General features: G+C 43.9%; 1 protein-coding gene across 5 annotated transcripts in view; it reads right to left on the reverse strand.

Annotated features, from left to right (window-relative positions):
- LOC146802131 (putative tRNA methyltransferase 9B) overlaps positions 1-26,235 on the reverse strand; it is a 162,972-nt gene that overhangs the window by 19,695 nt on the left and 117,042 nt on the right. For 4 of the 5 annotated variants that reach the window (XM_085621694.1, XM_085621695.1, XM_085621696.1 and 1 more), the window contains one exon: positions 18,924-19,085. The exons of the other annotated variant lie outside the window; for it this stretch is intronic. In XM_085621694.1, coding sequence (XP_085477820.1) covers positions 18,924-19,085 — 162 coding nt within the window. The remainder of the gene's footprint in view (positions 1-18,923; positions 19,086-26,235) is intronic. 5 annotated transcript variants of the gene reach the window in all.

Here is a 26,235-nt window from a genome sequence, read left to right on the forward strand (position 1 = left end):
AGCATGGTAGGTATAAGGTGGTAGGGGTAAGGTGGTGGTAATGAGGTAGTGTAGTGTGATGATGCGAGAGTATTGGTACAGTGGCGGTGGTAGGGTGGGGGTGTTGGTGGTGGGTGTAGTTCGTGTCTGCATTTGGTGTGCCTCTGTGTCTGAGCGGGCGTGTGTGTGACAGCGAATTCTATAAATATTTTTCCAAAAACCTACATGAAATATCCTTTTAAATAGGCCAAAGGATAGGGTAAATCCCTAATAAGTTTGAACGATAAGACATGAAGCACGACAGGCCCCGTTGATGACTGTTGTACGATACAGAAGAATACAAAATATTTAAAAGGTTTTACTGGAGATATACATGTAAAACTGCTCCTCCTAAACACATTGTTCCACCAGAAACAGGGTCTTGCTCTTTATCTTCCTCAGCAACGCCAGGGAGCATTTATTTCCTATCACATTCATCTCATTGCTCAAATCCCACCATGCATCAGCCTGCTTGAAAAGTGCATCAGCAGCATGTTGTACCGTGAGGCTTGTATTCGTGCTTGTACCTTTTCAATGATCAACCTCACATTAACGGAGACAAAGTGCTGCCGATTAAAAAGCCATCTCTGGCCCATGAGTCCAAAGACGTTATGTACCCACTTGACAGCGACAGGCCGGGATACCTGAACCTCTTGGGGGTTGTGAAATCGCACCTGCAGGCGGGGAGCCAGTGGGCTGCATTAGGGCTGTCATGGGTGCCTCTGGGGCACACAGTCACCGTAAGGATTCGTCTTCTGTCTGACCCCATCAGAGACAAAAATACATTATGTGCAAGCTTGATTCCCACCAAACTCACAAGAGGTGTGTAATGAAGTACCAAGAGGCAGAGTGAGAATGGAAGTTCTTATTTTATTTTAAGTACATGGGTAAAAGCATCCTAATCACAGGACACACTGCAGCAACTGACTCTGGAGCACCTGGTAGCTAGGCAGCATCGTAGCTAGGCACCAACCACATTCTAATTCTAAAGCTGCTTACATAAGTCATACAGGTTAACTAGATAGAATAACAAAACCATACTAAGAAATCATATAAGTGAATACCACACACCTTCCCCCAAACACAAATTTGTGAACAATATCTGATATGCCTAGTTACAGACATAATCATGAAGTTTCACAAGTGTCGAGCATGAACGAGTACTCCTTCGCAGAGGAGGTGGAGCAGAGGAACTTACGAGGGCAATTCTATTAAGACTCCAAATGCGGCCATCATCAAGTTTCACAGCATTGGACCAGGAGTGGTCTTTGATGACCAACTTAATTTCACTGCCCAGGTCAACAGTCTAACTTCCTCCCGCTTCTTCCTACTAAAGACCCTTCGGAAGATTTTTCCTTTCATCCCTCAAGAACTAAAGAGAATGGTGGTTGTGGCTCTTTTTCTATCCAAACTGGATTATTGCAATGCCCTCTTTATGGGCATTGACAAAGCACAGATGAAGAAACTACGGTCTCTACAGAACGCTGCAGCACGATTACTGCTGAATATACCCAAAGGCCACTCCACATCGGCAGGGATAAGGTCACTTCACTGTCGGTGTAGTTTTGCAGCTTGAAGACTTTCTGGATTCACTATGCTGTGCATTATTCTGCCATCTAGTGGTTGGGTCCGGAATTGCAGTCTCTTTTCTCTCTCTCTTTTTTGTTTCGTGGCCCAGATGGGCATCGACATACCACCATTTGGTGTCCCTCGTGACGTCGACGCGCTTCCTCCGGAAGATCCCACCTTTGGTCACCATCTTCAGATTCTTTTTTTCTTGTCTTGTGTTATTCTTGTTTTTCCCCTTATTTTCTAAAGTCTTGTTCATTTTTAATTCCTTCCCTCCTGTCTCATCTTTCTGGCAGAGGAGGGTGGGTTCGCTACTGAATCCAGAAAGTCTTCAAGCTGCAAAACTACACCGACAGGTAAGAAATATACGTTTTGCAGCGTGAATCTTTCTGGATTCACTATGCTGTGCATCGACTTTGTAGCGGTTTGTCCTTATTGTGGTGGCTCGGTGGAAGATGAGCACTGGTTACTGAATATGTGTTGTAAGACCTTCTGTCCCACTTGCGCTTCTTTTTTCATTTGGATATCCACACAGTAGTGCTTAGTGAACATGTGCACTGAAGACCATGTTGCAGCTTGGCAAATGTGTTGAATTGGTGTGTTGGCCAGAAACGCAATTGTTGCTCCTTTCTTACTCGTCGAGTGAGCATGAGCTGCTCCTTGTAACAGTTGCCCTGCTTGTTTGTGGCATAATTGTATGGTTTGTGCAATCCATCGTGCAATGGTATTTTTTGGTAACTGGTCGTCCCAAAAAACTGTTTGCGAAGGAAACAAAGAGTTGTTTTGTCTCTCTGCACTCCTTTGTCCTCTCTATATAGTGCATCACTGCCCTCCTGGCGTCCAGTGTGTGTAGCGCCCTCTCTGTGCTTGTGGTTGGTTTTTGGAAAAAAATAGTTATTTGGATGGTTTGGTTGATGTGGAACCGAGACACCACCTTTGGCATGAAGTGTAGGTCTGTTCTCATCACAATCCTATCACTGTGAATCTGCAGGTAGGGCTCTTGAAGTGTTAGCGCCTGAAACTCACTTACTCTTCGTAGTGATGTGATAGCCACTAAGAAGGCCGTCTTTAGTGTGAGCATGTGCAGTGTAGCCTTGTGCATCGGATCAAATGGTGCTTTAATCAATTGGGTCAGCACTAAATTGTGGTTCCATGCTGGTGCTGGCATTCTGTTTGGAGGTGCAATCCTCTTTGCTCCTTCTAGAAATCTTTTTACTACTTGTGAGGTGAAGAAACTTTTCCCCGTTTCTCCTCTTGTGTAAGCCACAATCACCGCTAAGTGTACCCTTAGGGATGTGTAGCTGAGTTTACTTTGCAGTAGATGTGGTAAGTATTTTAGTACTGTTGACTCCCTTGTGATATTTCTTTGCAGTTTCTCTCTAATGCACCATTCTGAGAATCTTTTCACTTTGCTACGTAGCATTTCCTTGTGGTAGGCCTTCTTGCCTCCCTGAGCACTGCCATTGTGCTTGCCGGTAGTTTGAGGAGTGCAAACTCTAGGTCCTCAGAAGCCATGCCGCCAGGCTGAGGTTCTCTGGGTGTAGCACACTTCCGTTCTGCATTGTTAACAGGTCCCTTTGTCTTGGGAACCTGTGCCATCTCCACTATTTGTGAGATCCATGACTGTCTGGCCCACTGAGGTGCTATTAGTATCAGTGACATGCTGCTGATCCTGCATTTGCTGAGTACCCTGTGTATCAGTGGTGTGGCGGAAAAAGCGTATGCAAAGGTCTTTGACCAACTTATCCATAGCGCATTCCCTTGTGACCGATGGTCTGGTTGTCTGGATGCGAAGTGTTGGCATTTTGGTGTGTTGCAAATAGGTCTATTTGCGGTGTACCCCACTTCTGGAATACTTTCTGTAATTCCTGTTGGCTGATCTCCCATTCGTGGGATGCTGACGTCTGCCTGCTGAGTCTGTCTGCTTCCACGTTGTCCTTCCCTGGGAGATGTATAGCTAGTAGGTCTATCCTCAGTGGAATGGCCCATGTCCATATCTCCGGTGCTAGCCTCGATAGTGCTACTGACTGTGTTCCTCCTTGTTTGTTGATGTAGAACATGGTCATGGTGGTGTCTGTTTGGATCAACACCCTGTTTCCGTACAGCTCCTTCTGAAATGCTTTTTAGGCTAGGAACACTGTTTTTAGTTCCAGGTAACGGATGTGTTTGACCGCATCCTGTTACAACCATAGCCCCCTCACCTTGAGCTTGTTCATGTGTGCGCCCCACCCCAGCTGGGAGGCGTCCGTAGTGATGGTCACTGTTGGGAGCTGGTTGTGTGAATGGTTTCCCCTGTGATATGTTTTGTTTGTTCCACCACGCTATTTCCTGATGCACTGAATGTGTGACAACCACTAGATCTTCCCAGCTCTCAGTTGCCCGTGACCATTGCTGCTGTATCCATTCCTGGAATGGCCACATGTGTAGTCGAATGTTTCAGACGAGGTGAATGCATATGCCATCATTCCCATCAGCTTGCTCACCGTCCTCACTGTCAGAACTTGCCCCTTGTGGTACTGACGTGTTTCCTTCAGTATCGCCAATGTTCTCTTCCAGCTGGGGAACTCTTTGGCCTGTATGGTGTCGATCTCTGCCCCGAAGAATATCTTGATTGGTTCTTGTTTTGTTGACAATTTCTCCCAATGGATCGAGAAACCCAATCTTGTCAGTGTTAGCATGACCTGCTGGATGTATAGCTTGCATTGTCTGTATGAACGTGCCTTTACGAGCCAGTCGTCGAGACAGGGGTATACGCATATTCCTTGCCTTCGTAGGTGTGCTGCGACAGCTGCTAGGCATTTTGTAAACACTCTTGGTGCGGATTTCAGGCCGAATGCCAGTACTATGAACTGGTAGTGGCTTTGGTTGATCACAAACCTTAGCAGATGCTTGTGTTTGTGGTTGATGGGGATGTGTAAGCATTCGTCCTTTAAATCTATAGTAGCCATGAAGTTCCCTTGTTGTATTTGTGGTATTACCTCTTGTAGGGAAGTCATCTTGAACCTTTGAGTTTTTATGAATTTGTTCAGGAACCTTTGATCTAGGATGGGTCTTATTGTTTCGTCCACCTTAGGCACCAGGAAGTAAGTTGAGTAAACCCCTTAGTTCCTTTGGTTTTGCATTACCACCTCTATTGCCACCTTGCTGAGCAGTTTTTGCGCTTCAAGCTGCAAGAGCGAGAGCTCCTTTGCTGAGTGTGCCTTGCTTCTTGGTTTTCTGTTCAGATGCTGTTTTTCTAACTCTATACAGTATCTGTATTGTATGATGTTTAGTATCCATTTGTACGATGTGACCTTCTCCATTCCTGGATGAAGTCTTATTCTTGCCCCTACCGGTGTTGAGTGTTCGAGGTACTGCTCGTCGTTGAACGTTCGGCTGCAGTTCTTCTTTATGTCTTTCCGCCCACCCGGAGGTGTTCGGGTGGGGGCCTGTTCCATGGTGGAGTCACTTGGTTGAGGGCTGCTACCCTCCTCTTCGTGTTTGTCCTCTTCCGTTTCCACGCCCTCGAAAGGATTGTCCCCGGGGCTGGTACTGCCAATTCTGCTGCTGCTGTCCCTGCTGCTGCTGACCTTGGTTGTTACCTTGGTAGCCTTGCTGGAATGTTTGGTGCGATGTGGTAGGCAAGTTGCCTCCTCTACCACCCGGCCTTTTCATGGGTGTGCCTCTTCTCATTCCTCTGAACTGCAACGCTCCCATGGACCTTGCTGTTTCGTTGTCCTTCTTGAGGTGCGTCAACTTGTCGTCAACTGGCGTGCCGAACAGTTGCTCTCCATTAAAAGGATTATTTAGGATGTTGCTTTGCACCTCTGGCTTAAATCCCGAAATTCTGAGCCATGCGTGTCTTCTCTCGGTCACTCCTATCATCATTAGCCTGCTCGATGTTTCTGCAGCATCCAATGCCGATTTTAGGCATGTGTTTGCCATGTTCTTCCCTTCTTCTACCAGGTGAGCTGCTCTTTGTTGGTACTGGTCTGGTAGATGCTTTAGCAGCTGCCCCACTTCATCCCAGTGCTGGTATGCGTGCCTGTTGATCAGGGCGTTTGAGTTTGCGATGCACCAATGTATAGCTGCATTTCTCTCCACCTTTCTCCCTGTGAGTTCCATCCTCCTACTATCCTTGTCTGGAGTTGGTCCGGCATTAGTGGGTACATTGGCCCTCTTCCTAGCCGTAGCTTCAATTATGGAGTCGGCTGGCACTGACCCTTAGATGTATGCAGGGTTCTTTGAAGAATGTTTGTACTTCTTCTCAGTTCTAGGGGTCACAACTTTGCATACTGCTGGCTCCTTAAAGGCCCCTCTTCCTTGATCCAGCACACTAGGGAGCATGGGCAGGAATTGGCTCCTAGTTTGTTGAGGCAGTAGAGTCTCCAGGAGGCAACATGCCTTGGGCTTTTCCTCCTCCATTTTCACTCCATAGGTCTGTGCAGCCTTTTGTACGACCATATTGTAGACCCTATGTCGTCTGGCGGCGAGGGCCTCGAAGGGTAAGTGTCTACCCCTTCTTCCGGCGATTCGGCGTCGAGATCTTGCCATTCCATGTCTTGTGCCTCCGAGGACGTCGAGTCCTGGTAGGATTGCAGATCTTCGTCGCATTCTCCCTCGAAATAGTAGTCTTCGTCTCCCAGTTCCTCGAATGGTTCAGGCGTTTTCGGCGGTTCCGCGTCCTCTTCGTCCCTTTCGGCTTCGAGCAAGGGTTTCAGCGGTATGATGTATTGGCGCATCTTCTCGTCGAAGTCCTTTTTCCTCTGCAGGATGCTCGCCATTTCGGGCCTCAAGCCTCCTCTTCTTCCTCTCCATTTCGGCGACATGTTCGGCGTCGAGGGTTGGAGCGCTTCTCTTCGTGGCCGTCGACAACGACGATGCCGGCTTTTCTTTCCTCGGCGCCGAGGTGTCCTTTTCAAAGGCAACCTTCGACGATCTTTGTTTTTCGAGGGCTTTCTCCGAATGGGAGTCCTTTCCGAAGGATCCGCTCAGCTGACTGTCCCTGGTAGCTGTTGCTTTCATCGAGTGTTTCGGCGGCAGAGCTCCCTTCGAGGACTCAGCTTCACTTCTACGAGTGTCGCTCAGGGATTTAGCTTCACCCTTTCGAGTGTCGCTTAAGTGTTTAGGGGTCGATGACTCCCTTACCTCCTTCGACGTCTTCTTATGGACCTCGACGACCGTGCAGTCCTCCGGTCCTTTGGCGATGTTGTCCTCCTCTCCACTAGAGAGGCCCAAGTCTCGTAGTGATGGTGGTGGCCCCTGCCCCTGCATGCTGTGCTTTGCCCTTCTCTGCCTCTCCCTTACTCTGAGGGTCTTGGGTGTAAACGCCGAGCACGCGTTGCAGTCTTCGCTGCTGTGGTCTAGCGGCAGGAAGAGGTTGCAGACTGGATGTTGATCCTTCTGGGCGTACTTGTGGTGGCAATTAGTGCAAAATTTGAACGATGTCTTGTCCATCCCCGCACTCAGGGAGCCCCCTGCGAGCACATTCTCCATCGAACGTCGAGGTTTTGGTTGTAAGCCTTCTTCGTTGTCACTCCGGTTACCTGACCTGTAGTCCGGTGTAGCTGAAAAGTAGTTTTTTGTTGATTTTCTGTGATTTTACTTAATTCCTCTTCCAAAGCTCGAACTCGTTGGCAATGATCCAGACCCAACGGTGGGAGCTTCCAGAGGAAGAGCGTCGACGTCATGAAGGACACCAAAATGTGGTATGTCGACGCCCACCTGGGCCACGAAAAAAAATTAAAAAAAGAGAAAAGAGACTACAATTCCGGACCCAACCACTTGATGGCGGAATAATGCACAGCATAGTGAATCCAGAAAGATTCACGCTGCAAACCTTAACTACTTTCCGCGGTGTAGAGAACTTAGTACCTCCAATTTTCTGTGGAAATCGTACTCTCACACAATCACCTATATTAACTAAAGTATGAGCAACCGTATGTCTGGCATCAAAATTAGCTTTCATTTTTTTTACTTGGAATCTTGGAGTGACCTCCACTGAGGATCCTCAGAAACACCAATATCAGCCCGTTCCCTCTCATCCAAGATTGAAATAAATGAGTGTTAGATGTGCGTCCCCTAAACAACTCAAAGGGAACTTTCTCAGTAGCAGAGTGAGTAGTTAAACGATAAGCCATAACTTTCTCAAGTAATGTGCTTCTCCAGTCATGACCTTGCTCCTTGGCCGACTGAATAGATTCTTTTAAGACATGGTTGAATCTCTCAACCATCCCATTACACTCTGGGTGGTAAAGAGAGCACCGTTTATGAACAATTACCTTTTTAGCTAAAAAGTCCTCCATCTCTCTTGAGACAAAGTTGTACACCAATGTCAGTTAAGAGAGTCTCGGGGAGACCCTCCCTGTAAAAAATGTTTTCTAAAAAGTTTATAACATCTCTGGTTTCAATACCTTGGTAACCTTTACTTCTGGCCATCTAGAGTACATGTCTATAAGTACCAACATGTAAAACTGACCAGACTTGGAAGAAACAGGACCAAAGAGATCAAGGGCAACATTTTGCCAACATCTAGTTGGAGGTTCATGAATAATCATAGGTTGAGCTCCAGTTTTACAGACCTTGTCAGACATTCTACACTCAGAGCAGTCTCTGACCAAGCGTTAAACTAGAATATCAGCACCTGGCCACCAGAAGTGCAAACAAACTCTCTCCTTGGTTTTGGAGATACCTTGGTGACCATCGTGTGCTAAATGAATGATTTTCTCGCGAAGAGGAAACGGAGGAACAAGGCACGTTCCTCTCCACAAGAGATCATTATACAATGAAAGTTCATGTCTTACATTCCAAAATGTCCGCACACCACCAGACAGGGACTTAAAACCTGTCCACCCACTAGACACAAACTTGCAAACTTCAAGCAACACCTTGTCATTTTTTAAAGAGTCTCTCCATTCCATCTCAGATACAACACCTTCAACAACCTCACACTCCTTGAAATTGTCTATCTCCCATGAGTCTTCAGAGTCAGGGTAAGCAGAGTTTTGGGTATTAAACGCGAAAGGCAATCAGCAACTTTGTTGTCAATCCCTGGGATATACTTTACAACAAAATCAAAGTCTTGGAGTACTATAACCCATTTACAAATCCTAGAGGAAACCGCATCTAGATCTTTCTTACAAAATAAATCTTTAAATGGCTTGTGATCTGAATGCACAACAAAAGAGGTGCCACAGAGAAACTTCTTAAGCTTTTTGATTGCCCAAAAAATACAAAGTGCTTCTTTTTCAATCACAGAACATTGCAATTCTGGACCAACAAGAGCTCTCGAAATAAACATAATGGTTTCCTCTTTCCCATCTTTAATTTCTTTAAGGACAGCTCCCAATCCTTTAGAACTCGCGTCGGGGACCAAAACAGAGTCCGCAGAAAAGTCAAAGCTCTGTAAGGAAGGAGCTGAATTAAGTGCTCTCTTGATCTCCTCAAACTCCAATTGACACTGTGGTGACCATAAGAACTTTACACCCTTTTTTAAGAGAGACCTGAGAGTGTGATTAAGACTGGCAAAACATGGCACAAACTTATTATAATATTCAGCCATACCTAGGAAAGTTATTAGTTCATCCCTAGATTGAGGAGTGGGTAGTTCATCAATAGTCTTTCCCAAATGCTCCCTAGGTCTGACACCTATGCGTATCAAAGAATGTCCAAGATAATCAATTTCAGCAAGATTAAAATTTTCATTAAGAGTTAAACCTCTCATGTGAAATCATTCCAGAACACATCTCAGTCTTGCATCGTGTTCAACTTGTGAAGAACCATGAATCAACACGTCATCTTGATATATCTGGACTCCCTCTACCCCTTTTAACACATCCTCCATAGCCCTCTGAAAAACAGAGGCTGCAATGACCAAGCCGAAAGGAAGACGTGTGAAATTGTATGTCCCAAAAGGGGTAATAAAGGCAGTCAGATCCATGAAAGTAGGATCTATCTTAACCTGATGATAGGCGGCACGCATATCTAGTGTGGAAAAAATACGTGAATCTCTTAATTGTGCCAACATTTCTGTGATGTTGGGGAGAGGGTACCTGTCCGCAACAACTGCACGATTAAGTGCACGTAAGTCCACACATAAGCGTACTTCACCTGAGGCCTTGCGTGCAACGACAACTGGAGCTAACCACTGACTTGCCTCAGTTTCAACAATAATCCCATCACACTTTAATTTTTCAAGTTCTAAATGCATAGATTCTTTTACGGCCAGGGGAACATTTCGTACCTTGCACGTGACAAGAACAGAATTAGGATTTACAGTAATTCTGTGAACATAATCAGAGACACAACCTAACTTTTTGTTAAAGACCTCTTTGAATTCAGTTCTTAACTTAGAGCCGAAATCACTCACACTTGAGATATCCTTGCAAGCGTGCTCAGAATCAATACTTTGTGTGGAAGAAAGCGAGGAGATGTCTCTCAAGACAATGCAAGGATCAGCACTAGGAACAAGCGATACTCCCAAGTCAGCCTGGTGAAACCAGCTGATAATGATGTCACTAGCAGTTAACCTTTGTTTATAATCAAAATTGCCAAGAAAATAACCAAAAGGTTTTATGGGTGGTCCTCCATATGCTAAAGGTCTGATGTCTGGCTTAAAGACCTTCAATTTACCATGTAGTTTTAAATCAAAGAAATCTTTGGGTATAAGAGATTTTAGCACCTGAATCAAAGAGCATTCTAATGTTAGTCATTCACAAGAACACCATCAACAGGCCCTTGACACTTGTTATTTATACAAGGTGTCATAATCTCTCCACAATATAGATCATCAAGTTCAAGTTCTGAGTCATCACTTTCGAAGAAAACCTCCTTGACACGTTTATTTGATTTAGACTTTTTGGCTCTACAAGCTTTAGCAAAGTGTCCAACCTTCCCACAGCTGTGGCACTTAGAAGAAAGGGCAGGACAAGATTTGTCATTTGCAAGATGGCCAAAAAGATCACAACGGTAACATTTGAGTTTAACATTTTCTTTCCATCTGGAATTAGAACAAATGTTGTTAGTTGAACGACCTTTCCAAGCAGGATTATTTTGCTTCGAAAAAGAGTTTGCGGGATTTTGTTGATAGTGTGTACGTTCTCTTCCAAGACCCCATTCTCCTTTTTTATTACTTCCACACACGCTAAGGAATGTTCTATTTTCTTGGCTAAGACAATCACCTCATTGAGCTTCGGACCATCTTTTTGCCAAAATGAATCTTATCTTTTCAACATTACAACCAAGCATGAATTGGTCACGTATGCATTCTTCCAATGACCCTTCAAATTGGCAAGTAGCACCTAACTTGCGTAAAGCTGTGATATGTCTCGACAGACTTGTCGGATTTTTGTACACGCTTCCCAAAATGGTAACGTTCTAATATGGTGCTTAGTTTTGGGAGATAATGTTTACCTAGTTTTTTTAGTCAAATTCATTAAGGTTGTCAGATTTGCCATCGTTTAAGTCAGGGAGGTGTTCAAACACGTCTTGGCCCTCTGACCCAAACAATGCAACAATAGAGCAGATTTTCTCTCTGCACTTAAAGATACACCACAGACCCTGGCGTAGTTGAGGAATACTTTTTTCCATTTCGACCAACGCAAAGGTGGGTCACCAGGATTTGAAAGAAAGAAGGGAGGTGGTGTTACGTTTTGCATGTTGGAGACAGATGTAATGGTTTTATAGTTTAATGAATTTAAATTATCTTTTTAACCTAAAAAGAAAGGCTAGTGAATTAAGCAAACATAAAACTTAAGTAAATAATAATAAATCCAGTATTACTGTTCAGTAACTGGGTGTTAGTATTTGAAGGACAATGAAGATTGAAAATTAACTTTTGAATTTATGAGACAGTATAGATGTGTGTATATTAGCGAGTCATCGGCTTAATACACAAGTGGAATAAATTGAGGAAAGATTGCTGTGTGTATCAGCGTGGTGAGCACACCTTGAATAATGCCGTATTAACTTGTGCTGTGTGGATCAGCGAATAGCAGACTTAAAGTATTTAAAATTGCTGTGTGCAACAGCGTGGAAGTAAAAAACGAAAGAAATGCCGATACACAAATGCGCATTAAATAAGTAAGCTGTGTGTATCAGCGTTAAAGTGCTGTGTTTGTCAGCGCTGTTTGAACAACAAGCAACTGGTAATAGCGCGTTTATGAATGCGCACTGCAGGGTTGTGAAGCCGTAGAGTTGTCTTTGTGACGTGTAAGAAGGGCCTCCGCACGTTGCTAAGGAGAAGAGTCGGAATGACGTGCAGCTTGAGGACATGTTGAAGACGCTGCTACACGGCTGGTTGTAACACGTTGCTAGGAGATGAGTCAGAGTGATGTGCAGCGTGAAGACGTGATGAAGACGCTGGTACACGTCTGACTGTGACATGAAGAGACTCGAGCAGCCGAACAAGAATATGAAGCTCGTGATCAAATTAAAAAAAATGCAGCAGGTTAGGTGCCGTTGTAAGCGCTTAAGCATAAAGTCAATTCAATATGTCAAAGTACATAAGTGGCAGCAATATACAATGTACGCTGTATAAATCCTGAAGTGCAGAGATGAGGAAGGGATATCAAGAGAGTCTCACTTAACGTTTTGAGTTGAAAACGATAACGCATGAGAAAAAGTATTTGCGAAAGGCTAGAAAGAGGCGGCAAAGGTGCGCTATAAAGCCAAGCACATTACCTTAAATTTCCGTGGAATGCACTTATCTGTGTTAGGACGCTTGATTAGAAGTTGATGTCACCAGGAAGAAGAAATATCTTGCGAGATGTAGGGTTTCTCTGAAGATTCTTCAATTTCTTCGTGGGTACCATCCACTTCTGCTCGTCGCCAGTGTAATGAAGTACCAAGAGGCAGAGTGAAAATGGAAGTTCTTCTTTTATTTTAAGTACATGGGTAAAAGCATCCTAACCACAGGACACACAGCAGCAACTGACTCTGGAGCACCTGGTAGCTAGGCAGCATCGTAGCTAGGCACCAACCACATTCTACTTCTAAAGCTACTTACATAAGTCATACAGATTAACTAGATGGAATAACAAAACCATACTAAGAAATAATATAAGTGAATACCACAAGGTGCTTGTTTTATGAAACAGGGGATTAGCCTCGGTAGAGTCAACACCTTGACTTTTTCCCACACCTCTCTTCATATAATATGGAGGGAATGGGAGGGTGGAAGACGGCAAGCAACAACGCAGGGCTGGATCGGAGTGGGAGACGACCTGCAAACACATGTACTCTATGGAGTGCAACAACTAAAATAATTTTTTTAAAGTATGCAAGCAGTGGAAGGGCACTGGGCACCATAAGAAAGCAGTACAGACACCTCCGCTCCACCCAGCTTTTCCTGGCTACCATCCCACGAATCCGCAAGCCCAGAACCGGAGGAATGTCCTTCTCCTACCTTGCCCTCAAGACATGGAACACCCTACCCATCCACCTTAAGAAATCACCCTCGCTAATGCAATTCAGGAAGGACCTAAGGGCTCTTCGGATAAACTTAGCAATCAGTTTTAGCCACCGTACCCCCCACCTCCTTGAGACCCTCACGGGTGAGTAGCCGCGCTTTACAAACCCTGATCGATTGATTGGGTACTTGGGCAACGAACTAACAGAGGGGCAAACACACGAAAAGGAAGTGAAGCAGACATATGCTGACCAAAGAGAACCAAGGAAATGAAGCCAACCAATAGCAAGAAATAGGCGGGCTAAAAAACCCTTTTAAGTTAACAAAATGTCTTGCAAGTGACAGTGGATGCACTCTTTCAGGCAAGCCCTAAAAATACATTGTTTTTGAGCATCGGTTTCTTATTAATCCCCTTATTTCAATTTAGGTCACCTCGGAAAATTTTAGAAAGAGTGATAATTGATGCTGCCTTTGCACTAAATATCGCAGATGTTGTTTTATGTGTTTGCCCTAACTTGCAAGATTGGTGGCGGAGGCAGCTCAGAAATTGTTCTTTTGCTCAGTGCATTTTCAGTGCATCTGAAGCTGTGACATTTACTCCATTTGAAACTGATCTCAAAATTACTGTTTGTACTGTAAAATTCATGAATATAATTATCTCCCACTTTAGCGCTATAAATGTACTTACCATAAGATTTGAATTACAATTGAAATTAACAATAAATGTCATAAAAGGGAACGTTATAGTTTTTACTTAGTTAGATATGTAATGTGTGTTATTGCTATTCTGGAATGCTGCGTCAAGCGGCTTGGAATCTTCCCTTAAATGTTCTGGGAGTCCAATGGCTAGCAGACATGCTTTGTGGCAGACGTAGATATCTTGCTGTTGTTTCAGTTCCGAAATAAGATAGGGTCAGGATGTGTTTGGTGATTCAAAGCATCAGGCAGAGAACAGCCAATTCACGTTTCCTTGCCCCATTCAAAGATGGTGGAATCAAAGGAGTCTGATGATGCAGCCTCTTCTGGTTGCATTGCTGGTACACCTGACCTGACGGGCCACCCACCACTGGGCTGCCCATCACTAGCCTTGCATTGTGGACCCGGGCAGAGGAATCAACCAAAAGTCCCAACGTGCAGAGAGAAAACTCCCTCCTCGCCAGGGTAATTTATTTGTTTGTTTTTCTAGAACAAATTGCCACTTTGTGAGTATCTTTAAAACAAAGAAAAGATACCCAAGTGAGGCAAAATAAATAAAATTAAAACAAAAAGCACAAACGCTGCAAACTGCTCTTCCCACAATGCATCGGTCCTACTGATGGATGAATTGCAGGTAACCAGATCCCCGCTAGGCAGTAAGAGAACTGAAATTATGACTGCCAGTCCTCCACCTGGGGAGATTAGGGCCATAGACTCCACTGACCGGGGGCTCTGCTAGGCCACCTGCCGAGGTCTACATTTGTGCTCAGTTTGCCCCATTTTTAAAGCGGACTCGAGAACTGCTGTCAAGTAGATTGTGAGAGGCACTTAAGATTTTTGGTTGGTTAACTTGTTTGCTGTGTGGCAACTCATCTGCCTTGTTCAGTCATGTGGCATATTTCCCCAGAGTATGTATTCCATCAGGCACGTACTAATAACCAATATGCATGATGAAGACAGGAGGGGAGCAGACATGAAGGGCTGTAGACTCCTGCTCTTCTTTTAGCAATATCTCAAGTTAGCTATAATAGGAGCAATATTCATAGAAAATTGTAAAGAAACTTCAAATCCCATAAGTCAACCCGGATGGATATAATGGTCACTCCATCAAAATAGTGGGATAGTGCTTAGTAAAATAAAACTTATGCTTGATTTTGCTTTTAAAATGCGCCACTCAACTAATTCTATCATGAACCACATCTAGAAGAAGAATTATGCAAATAACCCGCCAAGAAAGAACTTAAAAGAAACACTTCTAGGGTACCGATTACATGCAGCAAACACCAAGGTATCTCATTACAGCAGATATAATGATAATGCTAAGGTATTCCATTAGTGAAGTCATAATCATAATGTCATTGTTAGCAAATTCATAACTCGAATGCCGCATAGAAAAATGAGTGTGATCATCGCTGCCACGGTGTATAAAATCTAATTCTAATTTCTACAGACATAAGAGAGTGAAATCGCTGCTCCTAGAAATAAATCAAAGTAATTCTAGTTTCCCTGCAAAACTGCAGTAAAATCGAACTACTCCTGTGGCGCGAGAACAATACAAGGTAAATGATAAAAGACAGGAGACATGAGAGAGTCGATTCAGAAACAAGACTGAAAATACAAAGCCAATGTAAGCACTACACTGGCTCTGGAGTTGCAAATGTACCTTAGATTTTAATACTAAAGGTGAAGTACTTCAGTGAAGCTCAACAACTCAAATACTGTGGAAAGAAAATGAAATGTATAGTTCAGATGTGTGCCTGGGTGTGTTACCCTACATATGTGAAGTATCCACACAGCTGAGCCATTGCAGTTCTCTGTCAAGCTCAGAGATACTCATAGTCCAGCCCGGGGACCTCATGCGGCCCCTCTTGATCTTTAATTGCAGCCCCTGAGTGACCAACAGCCCTGGGCTGCTCTTCACCTTAGAGATCAGGATTATTCAGAAGGCTGTGAAACAGGCATAAATAAAGGTCTTCTGGTGTCACATTTTGCAATTCAGCCACCAGGGGCTGTATTACATAAGGTGCCCCGGGGGCGCAACAGGTATTTGCGCCTGCTTTGCGCAGCCCGGGGCACTTTGGTATTATAGAAGGGGGCGCAGACGCTTGTGCGCCCCCTTCTATAATACTGATAGTGCAATTAAAGCACCAGCGCTATCAACAGAGGGTGTTCCCTCATTTGCATAGGAGCGTGCCCTAAGCAAATGACGGAATTACTTTGACTCTGCGCCCGCGCCATATTACAGACGCGGGCGCAGAGCCAAAGAAGCCCTCAGGAGGCGCAATGACAGCCGCCATTTAAAAGGTAGTGCACGGTCAGTGCGCCCCTTGAAAGCAGCCCTCTGCAGGGGGTAAAGGGGGTGCCATGGACCCCCAAGACATCCCCTTGCAGGTGGGTGCAGTCACTGACTGCACCCACCTGCAAGGGGATCTCGATTTCCCTGTAAAAATGCAGGCGGATGCCGCCTGCACTGTGAAAACACTGAGCAGCTGCGAGCTCGTGGCTGCCCCCAGGGCAGCGCATTCACCATAATGGAGTGCATTGGCATTGTTTGCGCCCGGCACACTTTTTCAAAGATGCTCTGGGCGCAAACAATACCAATATGTAATACGGCCCTAGATGAGTATCTCTTTCCCTTTCAGATTTGACATTATAAGTTAATGCTTTGACTTTAATTCTTGGTGCATGAGAATAGAGCGTGGGTAGCAGACAGAAGTCACGAGGCTCGGTTTCTTGTCCACACATGCACCTGCTTCACGCCCCCCTACGCCCACCTTTTATTTCCAGGACTTCACCTTGCTGGCATTGGTGCGGCCTGGGACATGCCACAGACAATACTTTGTCGGCCCCTGGGAAATCTTTGTGAGTCATTATAGTCTAGTGCCCGTCCCTGAAGGCATCCGTTGTCACTAGCTTATTGCAGGCTAATGTAATCAAGCAGGATTTAACAATATTGTTGAAATGGAAACTGGTACGAGATCAGATCAGCCAGCTGTCCGAACCACAGCCTGAGGACAGTGCAACTCCTTCCTGGGACCCACAGAGAAGTAACACATTACTTTGGGTGCAAACAGAGACCGCAATACCACCACTCAAAAGCAAGAGGTCACATAGTCACTTGAGATTCCCAAAGATGTCAGGCACCCTCCAACAGGGTGACATTATGCTCCCATCTGACTTGCAGCAAAATACTTTTAACGTCCAAATTCTCTGGTGAGAGACCGTTCCCCCCAATCGAAAAAGGGCTGATCAAGAATGTCTGACCTCAAGGGGATCATGACCACTAGGATGCATGTGGATGAAAAGGTAATCTAGTTTGAGACAGACACCACAGCATAGTGGAGGCACCGCATAGTACAAAGAATAGGCAACAGCCTCGAGGCATGAGTCGGGCATATTTTCAGTTGGCAACCTGTCCGCTCCAGGCCGGTCCTTAAAGTTACGTTACTTGCAGAGGAACCGGTTAGTTATTATAGCTGATGCAGGAGAGTTATCAGCCAGTTAGTAGAGAGGGCTCCCAGCTAAGGAGTAAGAAGTCAAGTTTATGGGAAAGTATGGACAATTTCAATCCTGGTCAAGCATTGAGGTAGTTGGCCTGGCCAGAGGAAAAGGTAGAAATGTTTTGTAAATGCACAACTTAAGGTTCCATTCATGTCCCTAAGTACTCAACAGGAGAGAATAAAAAGTATGTCTAACAATGAACCCCGCCACATTCAAATTCACCAAAACGTTCAACCATTCGGGTTTACCCGAATCCTAACATCCAAGAGACCATTCACTAAGGCCTAATGAGCTCCTTGTACTCTAGAAGATAGCATTTTGGTGACAGGTATCCAGGTACATGCCTCCTTACCTCTGCCGTATGGGACTTAGGGAGAGGTAAGGTCAAGTGGATGCAGAGTGCAGGGAGCATGCCTACAGAATGAAGCAGGCACCATTTTCTTTTGTTCTTTATTATTGATCCAAGATGGCAGATGCCACTTGGACTTGTACATAAAAATACATTTTACTTGTGCAAAAGCACATTTTGGCATGCAAGTGGCCAGCAGCAAATCTCAGCTGCTGAGCCACCCCCAAAAAAACAGATAACACTTTTTTTTTTTTAAAGGACCACCAGCGGCGAGGGAGCAGAGTGGGAACAGATTGGGCGAGATCATGTTGGAGAAAGAAAGTTAGAGTGGGCGGGGAAGCAACAGACACTTGAGGCTGGATGAGGAACAAAAACGAAACTAAGAGGAGCTACGTAGGAGTGGAAGAAGCACTGGATGACCTGGGTAGGTGGGACTGGGGAGCAAGGGTAAGCGGATGAGGGAACAATGTGGAGGCAGTTCCAGAGGGATTTGTTTGGGAAGGGTGTTTGTCGAAAAAGATAAAGAGAAAATCTGAAAAGTGGAAGGAAGCAAACAAGTTATGTGCCAGGGAAGTGACTAGTACAAGAAGAGAAAGGCAAGCCATGGAATAAGAAGCAAGTAAATGAGTGACAAAGCCAACCAATGATAAGCAACGAGATGAAAGCTGTCTGAAGGGGAGACCTAAGATATGAGGGACTGTACAAGGTGGACGGCATCACCACAGCCCAGGTAATCTCTTGACAGATGAAACACATATCAACAAGAACCAATGCCCCAAAAGAGAGTTTCCCAAGCATGTCTGATGCACCCTAGGATCACACCCTCCCAGACCTCTCCTAAACTCAACATCGGTTTCACGGACAAGAGCTCCTTGGGGTTGTACCACAGTTCCTTGTTCTAAGAGCTCATCCACCTAACCACTAGGTGAACACAGGTGGTTTACAGATTGTCTTCAAAAGGCATCATCTGTGCGCATCCCCAGATCTCTGACCCCATCCAAGATGGAATGGGATGGTGGAGGTACCAAACAGATTTATTTGGGTGGAGGCATGGGACTATCGATACAACACAATTCCCACTATATTTTGCCATTTACTGCAAATAGATTACATGAAACTCAAAACCTAGGTTACTGTTAGTTATCCATTTGATGCTAACCGTAAAATATATCATGCTCTAGAGAAAGCTCCAAAGTAAAAGAGCCCATTCCCCAACAAAAAGTAAAGGTTGGAGGAAAACCATTGGCACTTAAGAGGTCGAAGCGCGCGCGCACACACACACACACACACACACACACACACACACACACACACACACACACACTTAAATGTTGCTAGAGATGATCAATTAGATCAACTACGTAAACTTAGGATAAGTAAATATAGATCGGAAGCACAACTTACCAGCAATGGAGAGGACTGCATCAAAACACTCATTTCGATAGGGAAGGCACAACATGATTTCATATCCCTGATTCCGTGCAGATTCTGCTAGAGGAAAGCAGTTATCACAGCCTACTTTAAATGCCTGGGGATTGATATGAAGATATTTGCCATTTCCACATCCTAAAAACAAAAACAAGTGTTTGTTAGACTAGTGTTAACTATCTCACTGAACCTTTTTGTTGCATTGAACATCCCAGTAGCCTGGGGTGCAGATTTTGATCTTCAGTATGTTCCTTAGCGTTAAAAAAGAATGCATGGCCATAGTGTAAATTACAGAATTATGTTTTTGTGTCACTTTGGAGAAAGTGAGGGAAATCTTTACTTGTACCTGGTTGACGCCACAGCAAACCCCTTGTCACACCTATTCCTACCATATTGTGTTTTGTTCACTATGACATTTGTAGACTTTGCACACCATGCAATAGAGCACAAACACTCAGCTGCTGATTGGTCTCCTAGTCCTAGCCCAGCACCTCTCCAGGACCTTACAATATGTATATCATAAGTAACACCTAAAAGCATAACTTAAGTAAATAACAATACATACTTAACAGATAAAATAATACTGCATTCACAGTTATCTCTTTTATGCAGTTAAGTGTGATAGAATATTAACTTTCCAATCCTAGTTCTTGAGGGCAGAGTTCTTAATTTCTCTTGCAACCTCCCAGGTGTTTGAGGACCACTCCACTGGCAGGCTGCATTTAAAGGTGCTAACAATTGCTCAAAAGCTTTTACCCCATTAAAAATCGAATACCAGTCCACTAGAGCAGAAACGAAATCTTTACACTTCTTTGCAAAACACTCTGCACATGCATGGTATAAGTGATCTAATATGAGAGGTGAGCCTTCAGTATGAATAAACCAGACAGGAAGGCCAGAGGCGAGGGTGAACAATAAAAAGAACATACTTAGGATCACACTCTTCTGCCCCGACAGCTTGCTAACTATGATCTGTTTTCCCAATAGCGGCAACATTGCAGTCCCTAATTTGAGCCGGTGCTCGGCACAGCACTTATGACAGCCTGCCACATGGTGGCGTGGTATGATTAATTAAAAAATGAGCACAACAGTCATTTATTAATTCAATTCACATTAAAAAGGATTAATACATGCTGCCATAGCCATTTTAATAGCTTTGGGAGCCTGGAATAGTCTGAATTGTCACACATGTAGGAGTGTTGTAGTTTGTTGTGTTAGTGCCATCATTGGCAGCGCTGACAGGGGCAACTGGTGGTGCACGCTGCAGTAGCCTCCTGATGAGGGCCCTGGCACTTATTTCTTTTTTTTTTTTTTTACAAATTAACAGTGCAACATGGTGCATGTGGGGCTTCTGTATTCTTAGGTTTTTCTTTCAGACATAAATATGAATTCAATGTATTCCACTCTGAGCTAAACAATAACTGAAGTTAATTTCCCTCACATCTTTTTATTTCTGAAAAGAGTCATTTACAAGCATTGGGAAAGCCAATAGGTTTTGCCGATGAAAGAGCTATTGGCTCTGCCAATGTATTTTAGCCATGTTGTACACCAGAGTAGCTGCTGTTCAGCATGGCTGAAAGTTACTGGTGTAGAAGAGAGTGGCATGAGAGTGGTGTAGAAGAGTGGCGTGGGAGTGGTGTAAAGTGGCATGGTGAGGTGTGGCATAGAGGGGCGTAAAGCTGAGGGGCTTGGAGTGAAGGGCAGTAAAGTGGAGTGGCATAGAGTGGAGCAGATTGTTGCAGAGTCTAGTGGATTAGAGTGGAGTGGTGCAGTGTAGAGTATGCGAGTTGTGATAGTGCACTGTCATTACAGGCAACACATTTTCAACTGAAATGACTATTACATTTGAGACATAGTTGTACTGATAAAAGTATACAGCGCACAAACACTGCATGGAAATGTCATCTCTTAGAGTATTGATTTGTTTTAATCATATTAAAATATTTGTTTATACCACAATTTAGAAAAACACAAAATTTGATTAATTTGTGCTTTCCTAATTCTGATATATTCTGAAATATCGGCAAAGTTCATATACAGAAATTTAAATTTTGCTCTGTGCTAGAAAGAAAGCCTTTCCTTTCAGAGCGAAATTGTTACATAAATCCTCTCACTTTGAAGTCAGAGAAAGAAAAGTAAGCACCAAGCTCCCTCAGAGGACAGAGCCTTACATTTGACCTTTGTTTTTGAAAGCACAGCAAATGTAACAAGATGTAAAGGCCTGTTTACAGAAGGCATGCACTCATGGAAGAATTCAGTAAATAGGCTATGCTGCACAGGAGGGACGAGCTCTAGCTGGACAGCCTAAAACAAATAAAGCTGGCAAATAGAAAGCAAGCAGATGTGAGTTACAAACCACAAAGCCAATGCAATAGGCGGAATGCATCCCCAGGGAAGCTTTCAGAATGTCCCCAAGATGTCGATAGCAAACACGACCGCTGCGCTGTCTGGTAGGCTTCAACCTTAAACTCAAATTAATTCACTCTCATTCTGGAGACTCACAGTTATTTACGTATTTCTTATTTCTTTTTTCATACTCCATTAACCCTTTTTTAATTCACAATTAATTTTGTTAAAATGGTATATTGTTAAACCCATTATTTTTTCATTTCAACTTCTCCCAGTGTATGTCCCAAATGATTTCTTTTCCAGGTTAGAAGCTAGAAATAACACCTTTGAAAGGACAGATAAAGTACCAAGAATATAATGGAGAAAGTTGGCTACCAGACTGGCTATGGCAAAACTCGCAAGACCTGGTTTAAGTATTATTATTGGGCAACTCAGCTTCATACTATGCAGTTTTTGCTCCCTCGTAACATGTACTTATTAAGTACATTTTGGTGTTTTGAAGCTTTTAGGTACCCTGTAAATCAGGATGGTTATCTTTCTAAGTTTAACACCCCAAATGTTTTTTTTAAAATTATTCTAAAGACGATTCTCGTTACAGCGCACATGTGGTGGAAGATTCAGTAATCAGCTTTGCTACCCCAGTTTAGGCCAAGAGACTTATGTGGTAGACCATGGCTCTCCCAAACCTGAAAGTTTTGGGACTAACATTACATTCAAATAGATGTATACTCATTATGAAAAGTATCACAATTTTATACAAGACTTCATTAGGACCATTGTTATTGTATTTTAGATCTTAAATCCAGGTAGGGTGGCAAGGGCGTCCATTTGGAGCCTAACTGCGCTCAGAAGGAATCTACCTTAACATAACCATGTTTACATCAGTAACACAGATGTTTACATCAGTGTCATACAGGTGCCAGTATTTTCTAATGCTACATCAAATGTCACTACTGTCACCATGCTACTATCAAGAATGTCTTCTTGTAAGATGTATTGTTGCCTATGGTGCATCTTGACAGAGGCCGATCAATACTACAAGTTTGCACTATGCGCATGCATCTAAAATCTATGGAAAGAAATAGTGGCTTTTCCGAAAGAGCTTTGAAGACAACCTCTACAATTAGATCTGGGATATGGATATAGTGATGTTCAGTTATAGTGAACTAAAGTGCAAACCGCTAACTCGTCACATATTCAGCAATTTGATATGCTTTGCACAGGTGTTTTAAAGATAATATCAAGGCAATTAAAGGCATTAAATGAATTTCTTTTAATATATGGGTGAATGAAACCCAAAGGGTAGCTTCACTAGACAGAACTAATAGTGCAAATAAAACTCCAAATAAGTCAAATCATTCATGGAAAACCACAGGGAACATTTTGAGTAGGAATTGATTTAACTTAATTTGGCTCTCTGCTATTCATGTTACCAGGCTTATCTAAGTCTTAATCTTTAATTCTACTCCTGATTTCACATTGAACATATTTCAATTTTTTTCGTCATGGTTGAATCTGGGTCTTGTACTTCCTTTGGATGAGTGATGATCTATAATGCACTGGATAACTCTAAACAGTAGCTACCATGCCTGCATGCTGGGGGAGGTGGCATAAACAACTGTTGGGAAAAGCTATGATTTTTTTTTTTTTTTTTTTAAATGGCACCCAGTTAGTTGGGATATTTTTCCCTGTGAATCCAAAAATGATGACATTTTATTCAGGTTGGAAAGTAAGAGTGTGTGTGGGTGTATATCCAACCATCTATCTATCTATCTATCATGGACAAGACCCAACAAGTTGCAGAGTGCTAAATGACATGTCTAAAGCTGCCTGACAGACATAACCAACCCCTGACAAAGGTAATACAGCTGGCATAGGCAGGTAGACTTTGGTCTTGTCAAGGTCTGTTTTGTCACACTTATTAGCAACATTCTATTGGTTGGGAGCTTTTGCGACCTTATAAAAAATAAAAATAAAAAGCGGCTAAAATCAAAAATATGTTTTTGGTCCCAAAAAGCACATTGCCATAGCAGTCCCTGGCACCGAAGAAACTACTTTATGTAGATCGGTTCTTGTGAAAGAGCAGAAGTCCATGACTATCAACTTAAGTGCTGCTTAGTGCTGTGGCTGGAAGGAAATATGAAATGACAATGACAAACCAATGGGTGAGGAGGACTGGCTGAAATGTATGCACGTTTATTATGCATCTAATTTTAGTACAATACAGAGGTATTGGCTGATAAGAAATCCAAAAAGCATTGGTAAATGTATTCGTTTTTACCTATATGATTAATAATACGCTGTTTTTTATTGTAAATTATAGCTTGGTGAGCAGTTTTACAATACAAGTTACAGAAAGTCCGGTAAAGTGTTAGGACTTGTTTATTGACAAAAGCAATGCTTTCTTGCAAACTGTGTTCTTGGAATCACAAATTTGACATAATGCTGTTATAATAAAAGAATGCGCTGCGGCGCACTGACATGCGTTCCATGGAGGTCTGAGGGAAGCTCGGCCCCAAGAGCAAGGGGGTAGGAATCGCTTGAGTGCGGAGGCTGCATGGGTTGTCTCTAAAGTGCAGTGCAAGCCTAACTGAACTCCCACCCAAGTTTAGAGCAAAACCTAAACAAAGTGAAAAAACAGCTGCATTTCCGCACCAGCACCTGGCCGAGAGGGCAGGGACTAGGCCAGCACCCTTGGAGGTGGGGGCAGAAGGTGCTGTGAGGGAAAGTAGGAGCTGGAACTGCCGAACCACCTCGGGAGGAAGGACATGATTCGGCTATAGCTTAGTTAGGGGTCAGGGACTCAGGGACTGTAGTACCCCTCTAGGGATTTGTGAGGGGGGGTCAGAAGCTGTGCCATTTCCCCCCAAAAAATGTTGCAGTGATGGTGTCAGCACCAGGAAGAGAAGGAACACAAGAGAGTCAAGTGGTACAGCCAAAACCAAGAAAGAGGTCACATAGGGAGGGGTGGGAGGCAATAACTATGCCATCACCCTAAATGTGAGAGAGCTATTGTAAAGGTGTAAAAATAGTCCCCACATCCTAAACACTGTTGGGGTGTACAAGCTGTGGTTGCATCCTGGGAAAGAAAGCTTAAATTGTGGCTGTGCCAACACTGTTTACACCCAGGGAGCACACATAGGAGCAAAAACAGTGCCTACACATTACAAAAGGTGGGACACACTGTGGAAGGAAGGGAGGATGTGGAATAAATAGTGCCAGCACACTGCAAAAGTTACTGCATACCACAGAATGTGTGAGCGGTGGGTGTTGGCAGGAACTGTGCCAGAACACTGCAACAAGTGGCACATGCAGTCAAGTTCAAACGCAGTGCCAACACACAGTATAGGGTGACATGCCTTGGGAAGAAGCTGCTGTGTCATCACACTGAAAAGGTGGTAGACAAGTTGGGTTGCCAGCACAGTGCAGTGGGGTTAGGGTGTGAAGGAACTACAGGTCAAGTAAGCCACTGAAAGCAGCTGAGGAATTAGAGTGGGCTTTAAACTGAGCCTTCATCAACACTTTCTACATGTGGAACATCAGCAGGAGGCGTCACACAGTGCAGAAGTACAGCTGGAGCGTGTTTGCACAGATTTCAGAACTACAATTAGGGCATGTAAGCATCTTAGGGCTTAAACAAACTGCCGTCTGAGAAACAAAAAAGGGAGCAAGGGAACACGCAAGAAATAATTTCCACTGAAATTGCCTTGAAGCAGCTTCCTGCACCACATATTTAAAGGTATGTAGAGTATGTGTAAAGTTATAAGCCCCCAGTGTCCTCCTGTCCATAGCTCACCGGAACCACTGCAGCAAAACAAGCCCAAGGAGGAGCGCACACAGATGGTGAGGGCTGGGCCAGTGGGTGGATCCACAAAACATCCCTCTGCCGGATAGACCCCCTCTTCAAGAGTGTCTGTCACGGGAGGGAGGTAGGGCTGGGCCCTTGAAAACAACTTGGTGGATAGAATGGTAGCATCAAATCCTGTGAGAACCCACCAGTGACCATTTTAGTAGAGCTTTGTGGTGGTTGAGATGTCAATCAAGAACAGATGGAACAGGGGTGGGCCGATGGACAGAAAAGAGCTAGTTAGTTAGAAATATTCCCAAGTTTATAGGCAGTGAAAAGCTCAACTTACACTGTGGTCTGTGAAATCCTGATAGCTTATGCACGGAGACACCGTCGCAGCACTCTCACACTTCAATGTGTTAACAGAGATATGCCAAAGACTGGAAGATACACCATGAAAGTTCTTCAATATTGCAGTGACACGTCACAGCATGGATCATTCAATCTGCTTGCAGGGAAGGACGTTGGACAGAAACAAATAAAACGGAGCTCACAAATATGCTTGAAATGTGTGCAGCCGGGGGGAGAATGATTAAGTAAACAATCACAGTGCAAGCGCTGTACAGGGGAGATTAGGTAAACAAGCACAGCAGAAGAGCTGTGCAGGTAAAACATTACAAAAAAAGAATTAAGCAAATGCGGATGGAAGCAGTACTTTGGCGATGGGAAACTGATAAGAGAAGCCCCTTTTAAGATGTATGTTGAGAGCAATAGATTGCACAAGCACAGCGCAAGCTCTGTGCAGGCGAAACCTAACCAGGACTTTCACCGCTGTATGCACTGTTGAAATATTAGGTTTTTAGCTCTTATTTAAAAAAATATATATATCTCATAGTACAGAATTGACCCAATGTCCAATAGAATGTACTTGAACCATCATCAACTGACAACTTAATAATTCCATGTGTTAGTCGTGTTAGTTTTTCAGCACAGTAAACTAAATTGAGTTGCTAGATATTGGACATGGCCATTCTTAGGGGATATCCCTACATTTTTAGTTTTTTTCCTCCTGGTTTTTGCTGACTCTCTTTGCATGGCCTTAGGACTCTGGGCACTTTCCCACTGTACTGCAGTGGGAAAGCGCTGCACACT

The sequence above is a fragment of the Triturus cristatus genome, chromosome 8 (genome assembly GCF_964204655.1).
Source record: "Triturus cristatus chromosome 8, aTriCri1.1, whole genome shotgun sequence".
NCBI lineage: Eukaryota > Metazoa > Chordata > Amphibia > Caudata > Salamandridae > Triturus > Triturus cristatus.